This window comes from Thermobia domestica, chromosome 12 (genome assembly GCF_964235325.1).
Source record: "Thermobia domestica chromosome 12, izTheDome1.hap1.1, whole genome shotgun sequence".
Lineage (NCBI taxonomy): Eukaryota > Metazoa > Arthropoda > Insecta > Zygentoma > Lepismatidae > Thermobia > Thermobia domestica.
Window position 1 is genome coordinate 150,042,034 of NC_137465.1, and position 14,150 is coordinate 150,056,183.

The 14,150-nt window shown below is 36.2% G+C and overlaps 1 protein-coding gene across 5 annotated transcripts in view; it reads left to right on the plus strand.

Moving 5' to 3' along the window:
* Vps13B (vacuolar protein sorting 13B) overlaps positions 1 to 14,150 on the plus strand; it is a 218,443-nt gene that overhangs the window by 125,845 nt on the left and 78,448 nt on the right. For 4 of the 5 annotated variants that reach the window (XM_081734267.1, XM_081734265.1, XM_081734268.1 and 1 more), the window contains exons 28-31: positions 1,155 to 1,244; positions 2,669 to 3,079; positions 8,974 to 9,149; positions 11,084 to 11,253. In XM_081734267.1, the coding sequence (XP_081590393.1) occupies positions 1,155 to 1,244; positions 2,669 to 3,079; positions 8,974 to 9,149; positions 11,084 to 11,253 (847 nt within the window). The remainder of the gene's footprint in view (positions 1 to 1,154; positions 1,245 to 2,668; positions 3,080 to 8,973; positions 9,150 to 11,083; positions 11,254 to 14,150) is intronic. The other variant, XM_081734269.1, reaches the window with a different exon arrangement.

Here is a 14,150-nt window from a genome sequence, read left to right on the forward strand (position 1 = left end):
AAGCTACTCACGCACCAATTTTTATACAGGCAGTTGCCTACGGCCGTATAATTTGAAGTACTCTCCAACGACCTCTATAAAAATTGTTGCGGAAGTACCGCAGGATTCTGAAACATGGATATTTGGATAGGGAACATACTAGTTCCTAAGTGAAGTCTTGACCCGACTACGGTAGATCCCATAATTTTAGAACTATGGAGCTTTAATTTTCATTTTTTTTTTTTCGTGTTTTCGGCAGCCTGTAACTGCGGAAGGAAGCATTTGTGCACCCAGGTTGGTCTATATTTTTATCTTATCTTGGTGTCAGGAATCACCTCCCAAACATTGTCGGTGTTGTTTTGAAACACCCTGTGTGTATATATAATATATAATATATTCCTGTTGATTACACTACTCTTTTTAAATAAAAATAAACTTTGGTGACAGTAGAAAGGACCAGGAACATGACATTTCAATTTCATCGAGTAATGTCAACCAGTGGAGGATGTTTGCTGTCATCTAACGGCGCGGCGTCAAATAGTAGAAAATGGGATATGGATAGCTACCGGTAAAGTCGCCGTTACCTATTAAGCTGTTAACGGATTGACTCTATTAACGAACTCGGCCGTGATAATTGCTCTAGCTCGCATGCACTGTCTATTGCAATAAATAAATAAAATAAAAATTCAAGTTATCGCGTGGAGTAGTTGACGAACGGACGTACTAAGAACACAGCGTTGTAAGTCCCACTTGAGTAATCCTAATAACAATGTAAGGTACTTACATAATGGTTATGTACTAAAGTTCTGTGAAGAAACCAAATAGACTCTTCTAAATGTTGAATTCCTTCCTTTTCCTTTTAATGTATACTTTATTGATGAGGTGGCTGTCTTGAAAGGTTTAACTATCTGTTTAGTTTCGTTAGTGATTTTGTCTATATCTGTCATGTAAGTACATCTTAATTTGATTTTGATTGTTATATGTCCATGCTGAAACTCCTTAATTCTCTGCTCTAATTTATCAATACGATTAATTAATGTGAACAAATTACATTTGTTTTTCGGTTTAAGAAGCACTGTTCAAGATCATTTTCCTTAGGAAATATATATCAGTGTGTTTTTTCAGAGAACTTTTATTTGATATGAATTTCGTTAGTATTTTCCTTTTCCTTCCAGATTTCCACCGAATCCGATCCAATTATATTCGAACTTGGACCTGACCACATTATGTGTTTACATTCCTTATTGAAGGACGTGCCTTACTTGGTAAGTAAGTGTACATAAGGTAGAGACAAAAAATATGATGTAAACTAAATTATTTTATTATATAAAAGAAAAATAAAGATTAATTATTAAGTATTCCATATGCAACTCGGATTATTACCAGTAAGAAATGCAATATTTTGTTTAAAATAGAAACTATCGTAATTATTGTGGTCTACTTTGAACTTATGATATTCCTTTGTGATCGATTTCAACATAATGTTATTAGGCAGGTCAGACAGAAGGTGTCATCACAGTGAATCCTATAGTTGTTGTGTGTTGATGAGAAACGTCAACGAGCGCATATTGCAGAACAAAATCTTATATTGTGTGAAAATGGTCCTGATAGCTTTTGTACGCGATTCGTCACAATGGATGAAACTTGAGTATACCATTTTTATCCTGAGTACGGACGACACTTTATGCAATACAAACACCCTCTTCCATCCAGAAAAAGGCAAAGATCATCCCAGTCTTCTGGTGTAGTCTTAGCGTGTTTTTGCCTTGGTAGTTCAAATAATTCAATAAGGAGAAAATGTCATTTTAGAATTACTGTGCATCTCTTTTAGGCTGGTGGCTCAGTGGTAGAGCGTTCACCTCTGGTGCTTGGGGTCCTGGGTTCGATCCCAGCCCCCACCAAGTGAACTTTGTGGTGGACAAACACCGTGTGCGTGGGTTTTCTCGGGGTTCTCCCGTTTCCTTCCACTTTCTTCATTCCACCATTTCACTCATTACTCATCATCACCATCTCCTTTAGTCTAACCGGCATAACCGTGGGACGTAAAACTCAAAGATTTCATTTCATTTTTTCTTTTAGGCTGATTGGAGGATGTCATCAAAGAAAGAAAGCAGGAGAAGAATGAACCAGCATGCAAATAATGCTTCCCTTTATACATTACCTGTAGTCGTGACCAAAGTGCATGAGTGTGGCTCCCTATTTATTCCCCACTCTTATTCATAATAATTGGCACCTTCAGATGATTCTTTTTCCCTCAGCTCAAAAATCGTTTTACTGGAACCCAATTCACTTCAGTTAACAACGTTATTAGGCTTGTTAAGGTTTATTTGCAGATGAAGAGAAGAATTTCCATTCAACAGGAATTAAAATATTGTAGTAGCGCTGGTCAAAGTGCATAGGGTTACAATGGAACCACGTCGTTTGCATCGTCCTACTCCTACTTATTTATCGTGAGGGTACGAACTTCGAATATATTTGTAAGTTATTTGTATGTCTCTAGGTTGTCAATTTTTACTGGAATCATCTGTGGGCAGCAAACAGGTTTCATTGTATTAAAAGTTCACTTCGTATGGTAAACATTTTACTTTTTATTTCCTTCTCATGTATTGTGTTCATACTTGCAATTATTGTGGTAATTTATTTTTTTGTTTAAGAAACAATAAGGTAAAAATGATTATCCATTCTATAGGTGGATCATTTCTATTCCAATTCCGTGCAAGAAGAAGAAAATGAGGAGAATGTATTGGGCAATAGTGGACGGACCCATCGAAGTGTTTCATTGCCAGATCTTGACAAGTCAGGTCTGTCTCAAAGCGGCGTTACCTGGTCTCAGCGTTCAGTGTCAGTGTCATCGCCTTCATCTACTCAGGAGCAACATTATCAGGATGATCTTCGTGCAGGGGCTTTCCAGTTTGTGGATGCTGCAACCAAAGACGACGATCTTCCACTTCCGTATCAAGTAGTGTTTTGGGAAGACCCACCCACGATGACATGGAGATATCCACAACCACGCGCCCTGACAAGAGTAGACATATTTCCTGTGCCATTTGTTCTTGCTTCAGATTCTGCTTCTGCATGGAATGAACAGTCCAAAGAACAGGTAAAATGTCCTTCAATACTCATAACAACGTTTTTGTTATTTATTACGTTTTGTTGTTGTTCAACATGTACTCTGATCTATGTTCGTGGAAAACTTTGAATCCAGTATGCCACGCTCCTAGAAATTTACAAACAGAGTTCTCGCTTCGCAGTAGAGAGGTCTTAGGCTTTAATTTCGTAGGTTGTTACTGTGTCAGATTTCTCTCGATTGATTGGTTCACTTTGATTTTAAGGCTTTTTTCTTAACAGTGGGGTAGGAGACGTTGAACTACGGGGAATCCGAACCACATAATTCCCCGGAGGGTCTCGAACACTGGTTTCCTAAGCCGAAGGCAAATAGGGAGATCAGTTTGTTTTTCAGCTCCGAAAGCTGCTGGAATGATACATTTAAAAACTTGGCTGACCTCCGTACTTCCTTTCCGTATTTCATCGTTAAGTGAAAAATAGCTTTGAAACTGTATGTGGAACTATGTTACTAAATAAACTCACGGCCGTTTTCAAACAAACAAATAGTGCCAAAATATTCTAAAAATGTATTTGTGAACAGGGGAGAAACAGAGTTTAAATTTGGATGATTTATTACAGAAATTGCGAACTGTAGATCGGATATTGACTAGTGCAAAGTGTCTTTTTCAATTGAAAATTTCGGATTCGTTTCTAGTCACCGATCGTTTTGGCAGAAACTTTTTAGTGTTTTTCCTTACCTCCTCCAAAGAATGCTGCGATGGTATATTTAAATATGGACCAGACCCTCTCTGTCTTACTTCCATTTCTTTTCCCATTGTTGTTGTTCGTTAATGATTCCAATGAAAATTTCAGGCGTAGCTACTTTACAGATTGTGTAGAGAGTAATGGAACAGTTGATTAAATAACTAATTTTAAGACATTTGTGATTGAAGTTCTAATTTAAAAACTCTACAACAGAATTACGAATCATTTTTTATTTTAAGATAAGTAGTACTTCTTTTTATATCTATGTTCTTATAGCGAAAGAACTTAAAACAAATAACAGTATTTGATCAAAAAATTAGCTACATATTAAAAAAACTTGTGTTACAATTTCGGCAATTTATCCTTTCATCAGACACATTTTCTATAACGTAGGTTAATATTAATATAATGCTATATTAAAAAGTTCCCTTCAACTTCAAGTTAAAATAATTCCACATTTCCTGAACATTATCCTTGATTTATTGGATGAAGTCGCAATAATGTTACTCGTGGAAAAAATATCAACGCTAAGTACCAATCACATCTTATGACTGCAACTTCATTACCCATGTTACAGGTTACTTTTTCGTTTTTGTTGAAACAAAATTTAACAGGCGTTTCAAATGGTGGTGGTTCGTGTTTAACGTGTTCTGATTTATACCATCCATATTTGAAATAAACTTTGAAATCGTGGAAAAGAAAATTGATTGTGCACAAGTGACTATAATTTAATAATGTCAATACGCACATGCAATTTAATATCGGATCCCTCCAACATCACAATGTCTGAAAATCTATGTACAAATTGTTCTCACAAAGATTGTACACATCCAAAGATTGTAACTTACCCGTGAGTCCTTTTGATATCGTCAGCATTGTCATGGTTATTCCCTCTGGGTGAGTTCTTGCACATCCCTCTTGCAATGGCTCTTTCAAGAATCTGCCAAGAGCGCAATAGGGAAATACATATTGTTCGTGTTAGGGAAATACATATTCTGTTCCTTGATAAGCTTTTCTGAACGTGATGCAGCAAAATACGTTTGCAAGACAGAACAATGTTCTTTCATTCGTGGGCCTAAGTTCCTGAAAAACAATCAGTAAGGGCGAAAGTAATTTAACGATTGCAGAAACAATTGGTTGAAGTGTGTAACTGTGTTGTAGAACTTACTGATTGCACCACAATCGCCACCACAATCGAATTTATTTTGACCCACGGATGGCTGAAGTTCAACCGCTGTGCATCTCCAGTTCAAATATACACTGATCCGAATTATAGACATATTTTGCTCCAACAATAGCAATGTTTCCCTGCATTACTCGAATGAAGTTTGCAATTATTTTTTTGTTTGTGCTTTATTCCAAACGCGCCGTTGTAATTAAGTTTATCGCCTTGTATGAAACAATGTTGTGGGTACGTTTAAATGTCAGTAACCACTTTTTGGATGCAGTGAACGTTTGAAGTCCAACGTTGTAGGTCAGCGTCATGAATCTGGATATTTACGGCAAGGGAAATTTTGAAAGATTGAAGCAAACGCGACACATCACGCAGTTCATCTGTGTGTGTGCCACCAGAAGCAACTTGTTTCTCCAACAATACAACTGACTTCTCGACTTAACCCTCTTGTACTTTGTCATGATGTTGCTCAACAACATTAACTTACGTCTTTTATTTTTTCAGTAGTTAACAGCCCTTCGTTTGTATGCCAAAGTCACTGGTTACCTCCCTTTACCACAGATCCCGGTATCCATTCCATTGTCATATTCATACTCTTGTTCATAAAGTTCTCCAGAGTTTTGAATAGCGTAGGGTTCCTGGTTATCATTAGCCTCATCCAAATGAACTATGGTGACTTCTTCAAACATTGGCAGATACCCTTTCATACCTGCGGCTATCATGTCCTGTATGTTATAGGCGCTTGAGATTCCATCGCTTGTGATACCGATTTCCCACAGATCCATGATACTGGGAAAATACGTCTGTATTATCCTTTAACGTTAGCTGGATTGATGCGCATGTTACCAATGTGTGTAATTGGCCCAATGCAGCTTAACTGTGTGTATTGTAGGCCGGGTCCGAATTTATATTGAATGTAAGGACATGCAAATCAGGGTTGGCAAAAACCATGGTTTTTATTGAAAAAACAAAAAAAAAAAAAATAGTTTTTTTGGTTTAAACCCGGTTTTTTTGGTTTAAATAATTTACTCCATATATAATTTATATTAGATATGGACAGAGATTAGCTTGTTTTGCCTTGGTATTCCTATGCAACAATAAGGTTATGCTGGAAGGGGTCACATAAGCTTAAAGCGGAATCCAAACCGTTTCTCGGCTTACATCCAAGAGAAATTGTCCATTTGGACACGAAACCGAAACTAATTGGTCACAAATGCGATTGCCGTCTCACTCACGAAGGACTCCTGATGAAAATACATTGTACTGATCTTTACATAGGCCTACTTGTTAATATAGTTGTCAAGAGTCATTTCAGAAGGACAAAAAGATAAACAGTTACAAAGTAAAAACATTATACAGAATTATATACAAATCGGGAAAATCCCGCCTTAGCCATTGGGAAAATCCTGTTATTACTTTAAATGTATTTGTATGTAAAATTTTAAGGTCAACGTATCATAATCACTACGCTAAAACTGAGGTATTAAATTACAGACTTGGTATGTAGATATCATTCAATAAAATAAAAACCAAGTCAAATCCAAGCTGATGTTGGAAGCTACGTAGGCAGTTGATAAATGTTGCGAATTTCTATTAATATATTTAAGTAACCTTGGCTTCTTTATAAAACAGGCATTCACTCAAGTAGAAATATATAATTTGGTTTCATTTTGTATGTTTAGGCTTAACATCCTTATGAAATACCAAGGTTATCACGGAGAAGACTCGCTTAGAGGGACACCTCGAATCGCTACTTGGTTTACACTTGAAAGATGGGTTGTGGTTCGACCGAGAATTGAACACGGGACCCCTTGATTAAAAGGTGAAAAGTAGATAAACGTAATGCGGATGGTTTGATATGTGAAAACGTCACCATGAAGTTCACACGATTTAAAGCATTTTTCGTTCTTTTTTGTTTGGTTTAAACCACCTTGGTTTAAACCAGCCAACCCTGATGCAAATATATGTTTGCCCTTGGTGTCGAATCACTGGTCAAATATACTACTTGAAACATTACGCAATTCATATGTGTTTGAAGATAACAAACATCATTGTAACACCACATTTCATTTATTGTTTCAAGTGATCGCTACAGTTTAATTTGCAGGTGTTCATTTCTGATCAAGAGGAATGGATTTTTAAATTATGGAGACTATTGTCAAATCTATTTATATAATGGTGTATAGTGAATTTTGCGATCTAGCAGTTATTGACACTTTATCAGTTGCTAACCAAACACATATTATGGTCAAATCTCTTGTGCCACACATTTTTGATAACACGCATGTATACATTAATCTCTTCAGCTATGCCAAAAGTATACATCTTGCAATATTCATATTAGACGTAATTAACGTAAGTACTGTCTTCCTTTCCCTCTACACTTTGGCCCCTTCAACCCCACGGTTGCCGATATAACACAATACTGGTCTCTTAATTTTGTCTCTGATGTCCATTGTATAGGTTTCATTAAATCAGCGTGTGTCATCTAGGTACTTGCCCTTGTTAGTTTAGAGTGAATTTCAAAGGCTTTTACGGCTGTCACACTGCAAGAATCCAGAGAACATCTAACTTCCTAGTGTATGGGAAAGGTGGAGGTGTGCCAGCTGAATAGAGAAACGTGCTTTCTTTCATTTCACCAAAACATATGCCAGTCACCACTGTTGTTATAGAATGCAGTTATATATCCATTTATACTTGTAACTGCCAGCTTGTCGTCGAATTTGGTAGGTGTCTGTTCCAATGCACTCTTGCAATACGAAAATACCTTGATAAAAAGTTCGGGAGTATTTGAGACTGAAGGAATAAATGCGTGAAATTTTTGTGTCCCAGGAATTGTTAAAGCTTTGGTAAAGCGATCTTGTAGGATATTGCTGACTCGGTGAACTCTTATTGACTGACAAATGTAAAGTTCTTTCCAATAAAGTTTTTGGCCCAATGAAAAAGCTGAAAGAGTGAAGAATTGTATTATTATATGGATGCTGCAGATTTGCTAGGACGGTCAACCTCTTGACTGTGCCACCAACTCAATTGCAAGCGCCCCTTTCCATGAGCTGTTGGAGCAAAATGTCATTCAGCCTCTGTTCCAAAATCAATTTTATGTAAATATAAGTTTAAAAAGTAATTTTTGTTCTTGCACTGAATACTAGGACTATTAGAACAGTAGGTGTTTTTTTATGTCTAAACTGGTTTCTCAAGGACACAATAAGGTTCTGCTGGAAGCAGTATACAATCGTAGTGTTGGGTTCGAGACATTTCAAAATTAAAACATAGCTGACATGCTCAGTTTTTGTTTAGTGACAACATCAACTTTGGGGAGAGGCAAAGAAAATATTTTAGGGGCGACTATTCTTTTGTATACCGAAAACACGTATAATTTTATATTATTTGACGTACATTATAATAACACATGTGTGGAGGTAGACGTAGTCACTAGGAAGTGTTGCCCCCTTGCCACCTCTGGCGTCGTCACTGACTATAAATGTATGAACAGTGACTTGCTCACTAGTCCATTGATAGTGTCTCGTCCTGCACCACAAAATTATTATTTCCATCCATTTTACCAAAAAAAGAAAATTAAAGCGGTTGTAACAAATGATCCCAATATAGAACTTCGGAGATGCTTTAAAATGATGCCTTAGCCAAAGTCCTAAGAGGTCCTTTAGTCAGCCGCAAATCTCAATTGAACAAATGTCACTCATGCAATTTTTTTGTAAATTTTGAGAACTTTGGGGAGTCCGTAATTTCGAAACCAGTTTACATATCAACTTGAAATATCAAGGTTTCTTATTTTGCAGTGATACCAAGAATTACACCAAATTTCATCAAAATCTGGCAAGGTAAGATAGGTTTGTTTCCAGATTCTGTTGATTTGATATGTAATGGCTCAACAATCAATTGGCATGTGTCTCGCTAATAATTCGTTTAAAGTAGTTTGTGATAAAATAGTTCAGTTCGGATCTTCCTGATTCTTTTATGAAATGTTATTTGTATTTAAATTTTCATTTAAGGTTACATGTGTTCTTCAATATTGGAGTGAATGCCGATCCCAGTACCAAACTTATTGTCAATTCAAACTATCGGAATCACAGCTCTGCAGACTTAGTCTTCCGCAATTGTCTGACGTACAACATGTTGCTGTAGCATCCACTTGGCGAGTGAGATTGTTTGTCCAAACAAGTGAAGAGTAAGTAATATGAAAAAGAATGAGTGTTAGTGTGCTTTCAAAGTTCCTACAAATTGGAAACTTGGGGAAAAGAAATATGCTTCAGCTTTTCTATTTCAAGTGTGCCCATGCTGGCTTTACAATCAATGTATGTTTTCCGAACCCCCCTCGACAGAGGAGGGACAAGTTGCTGTGACCGAGAGCCTTCAGTAGTTGGATGCGGACAAGATTGCCACATTAAATTATTTCACGGACTTCACTGTGCACTGTCTTGTTAGTCTTTCTAAGTAGCTTACGATCTTCACTCACCAAGACCACATGACTGAATGACAAATTGGCAGTACAGCCGAGGTCATTCACTTGTTTCCCCAAGCAAAGGGAAGGTTTCCTCCGTAAGTGGGCGGCGGGTTGGAGTAGAAATATGTTCCACATATTTTCCGAGGACACATTTGAAATAGGGCTCTAGGAAGAGTGAACGAGAGAGGTTGAGTATCGAGGCAGTCAGGAAAGCAAATTTAGTTTTCGAAACATGTAAGGCTTCCAAATTATGACCTGCGTAAAATCTGAAAAATGCAGTACGTGGCCCTTTTATGACATGCAAACTTGCATTCTAGCAACTGAATAACAACCTTTTCTACAGAAATTGCAAACACTTATATCAATGCCCTATTTAATGAATAGTTATGAGACCTCATAATTCGACGAGTGAAATTAAGCATACTTGACACGTTCATTCCCATATCCGACCTTGATCGGATTTGAATTGATGTATAGCTTACCATATCCAACTAAAACCAAATCATAGTAGATCATCATCTGAAGGTATGTAGAATATTTCAGATTTTTCTGATTTATAGTACAGAAGTAAAATCAATTTAAACTGAGGAGGCTTGTAATTAGGAGTGACTGCCATAGGCATTTAAAAACTGATGGCTGATCATTTAAATACCTTGTGTAACTGCTGGCCGTGAATGTGTGAAGCGCGCTGATTGATGATTCATGAGAGTTAACTGAGTATTACTATGACGAAACGTGAAAATTTTACTGTTTGCAAAAATGTAAACATTGAATTTGGAGCTAGACGCTATTTAAAACAAATATGAACATTAAGAACTGGAAGGTTTGCGTAACAGTCGTTATATTAATATGTTATATTTACTATTTAAGATAAGCAAGCATTTCTGTTGACGTTAGTCACTTCCATATTAATGACAAGTTCTTTTTCATATGGATCACGTGGTGGTCTAACAAACACAGACCTTTTAAAGCTTTATATTTCAAATGACTTCTCTGTTTTGAAATTGCAAGTTAGATTGCGACAGAAATCGCGCAAAATTTTCAGTTTTCGTTGCTTGTACATGGTTAAAAAATAAATAAATAAATAAAATAAAATAAAAAATTAAAAAAAAATTAGATGGACTTCATATCTCTTGTATCTCAGTCTTTCTTAAAACGCAAATAAATAAAAGTTCAGCCTGGGTACTGCAACTCTTTGAGCAGTTTTTCAAACTTGTGATCAAAATAAGACTTCATTGTGATTTTAGCAAATTTCTTTGTGGCAATTAGAAATGAAGCTTGTAAAATTTAGGTTATCGTTCTTGCATATAAATACAACAGCAAAAGAAATAACATAGAAAAATCTTCTTGTTGGTAGGAAATAAAATCATATTTGGTTCAATTGTTTCGTACTTTTTTACATGTGGATAATTTACGAGAAAAAAAAAATAAACGGTTTTACCCTCCGCCTTTTATTATTTATTTGGAGTTTGAAATCTCTCTCTGTTTCAAGGTCCTGGGTGTTAAGCCCGTATTTTAAGAGTTGTAGTTTGATATAAACAAATATATTCCACGACTTTGAAAGGTCTTCAATTTGTGTTAATTGTCAGGGCTGATTTATAATGCAATCAACTATGGATGAACCCTAATACTTTCGTATCTATGTTTTATGTTTTCAGTAGCGAAGATAGTTATTTTCCTCAAGGAACAGTATCAGCTCGTGCTTTAGCCGCATGTATGAGAGTCGACTCATACTTTTCACCTCATCTTGTGCCCAAAATACAGGCTGCTATCAATATTTCTTCACTGCAAGTGGTGCTGCACAATCACATTGCCTGTGATGGAAAAAGTAAGTATATATTACCAAATTATTCTTTGGCGTTTTGTTAAGGATCCAGTGGCTTTTGATAAGAGTAATCGTGTATAGAAGTTCACATATTCGGGCTCTATCAAGTGCTCATTGTGGTGAACAAACATCATCACGGTGGTTTAATCAGGATAATCCTGTTTTCTGTTATGTTATCATTTTATCAAGTCGTATTTTATCATGCATCTTGTAATTTAAGGGTAGGAAAATCGAGGACAAATAAATTAGGAGAAATATATTACTCTTACTACTACTGTTTTCCAATCCGGTTATCCATGCATTCCAAGAACATTCAGACTAGTAATAGAAGTTCTCATGTAACGCGAAACGTTAAACTAGAGTAACTACATAACATTTATTTGTGTTCATGGTATGGATCCAAAATATATTATATAAACTATGAATTCATTGATTTAGTTACATAGTTCTGAAATTAGAGAATATACAGACTAATCTGTTTCCTTTAGAACAAGATGAAGTTGTTCACTAAGATCTTTCACCCCGCTACCATCGATCATGCTTGATGTGATGGCTATCGTATTGAACATTGCACGATATCGCAGTTTCCACTAGAGCAGAATTCGTTGTAGCTGTATCAGGAATATATATTTATACATTGTCCTACTCCTGTTTGGAGGTTTTCCAGAAGCCATTTACCGTGCGAACCCTATGTTATGAAAGGGTCCAAAGACCAAAAACATATAATCCACCTGACTGTCGTCTGCATTCTTAACGGCAGTATCCTCGAACAGAATAGCATGGATACCAATTGCAACTGCTATGTACCGGTAGAAGATCAGCGATGCTTTGACCAAGGTACTTAAACTTTGTTTTAATGCTGTTCCGTACAGTGGCTGTCACTGCAATACAATGCTGGTATTTCGTCTGTATAAATTGGGGATAGGACAAGTTCTTAAGTAGCATTAATTTCGACATTTTGTTCGACCGCAGCGAATCCTGAGCTTCCTCTTGTAGCAAGAATCAGTAACAACCATAAAATCGTTGTATTGACTTATAATGTTGCATAGGTCTTTTTTCTCGAATCTCTGTAAATGATGGTTCAAATTTTTCCATAGTCACTTAGGGAGAATCATGCTTTTGTCCACTGACATAACAAATTTCTCCAGCTAGATGGTGCTCGTATAGTCTCCTGCCCTTGTTCTCTCTCTCCGCGATTGTAGTGTTAACACATGCATGTGGGCTTTGCAGAGAATTTGCAGCCTCAATTTGTGATGGATTGCATGACTCCCTGTTGATTGGGTGACATGTAATCGTTTGGCCATAACATGCTGTGATTATAAATTATAACAAGCTGTCATATCCCAGATTTTCTTTATAACACATGTCTTGTGTTCACCGACGCCCTATTAGCATATAATTTCGTTGGTGATGTGCATTATGAGGGAAGCTGCTTTACATTAATTTTAACATTAGTGACCTTCCTATTACAAAACAATTGTTCCGATATTGTTCTACTATGCTAGAAATGCTCAACTTTGCTTAACTTTGCATAGAAAAATCCATAATGTACGCTTCCTGAACGTGACGTGTTTTGTCTGGAAACGACTTCGAAATATACAGTGCTGAGAACAAGTTTCTTAATTGTTGCCGTATGTAATTTTATACAAATATTTAAGGTCAGTGGCCTCGTTACGAGTTTCTTAGATTAATCAGGCTTGAGGTGTATTATATACGGGTGTGTAGTGTGTCAAAATATTTTGTAGCATATTAGTACAAGAAATATATTTAAATTTATGATATGAACATAATTTATAATATTTGTTTAATAAAAAGAGTAAATATTGTTACCTGTTAGTGCGTCGTGGAGTTGTATTTCACAAATCCCATCTATTTGCTTTATCTACCAGGTCAGTTTCTCCGGATTATTTTTTGAGCTGCTACATATTGTAATATTCGGTAGAGTATCGGTGAGGTTTTTTTCCCTCACCTTTTATTATGAAAGATGTTTATATAGTTTGTATAAAACATAACAAGTAAGTAATTTTCTATTTGGGAATACACAGCAAATGAAGTATACCAGTCCTGAATTTTCTATGTCCTTCATACTAGGTCGTGGGAAATTGTGTTCAATTTTAAGAATGGAGTCCTGCAATAACGTTGGATCGAAAGACATGAAAATCATCACTTTCTTCGTAATTGTTGTTTTCTTTCTCCTCTTCTTTTTGTATGGCTTCACGTTCAAACGGCTAATAATATCGGCAGGATGTTGGTATTTTTTTAAGTAACAACCTTCAAATTGGTAATTACTAGGAACAGTTTGTATCATGTATATTTTCCAACTTTTTCCGGTTGAAAATTTAAAGAGAACAAACAGGGTGTAACGGAATTTTCATAGCACATGGATAAAAGCAAATAATTTCTTTTGCTAAATAGTAGTCTTTCAATCTTGGTTAGTCTTCTAGTACAAGGAGAGATCGCTTTTTCGGTCCCAGATCGTGGTGCATAGCATGCCAGAAGTCTTCCCACTTGTATATTACTTGTGTCTGAGTATGCACTTATCTCCAGTCATCAAAGTGGTGAAGAGATGGAGCACCTAAAATATCTTCAGCTTCTTAAAGAGTTGGTCATGTTGAAGTTTCCATTTGAATGTAGAATTGTTCGTGAAAAGTAACTGAAATGGCTCTGTCTTTGTGGTAGTATTTTATGTAGGCTCTTAGATAAGAGCGAACTAATAAAACTTTTTAAAATCCTCTTAGTAGTACGCCGTTGAACTTCCTAATTGTATTTGCAGTTTTTGCTGAAATACTAATATGTTCGCCAGAAACACGAAATCCTAAAGCATCCAATTCTTTGTGAAGTAGATGTGTCCTTTTTAGGAGATGCCCAAAAGTCATGTTTGCGAAGGCGCTGAAATAATA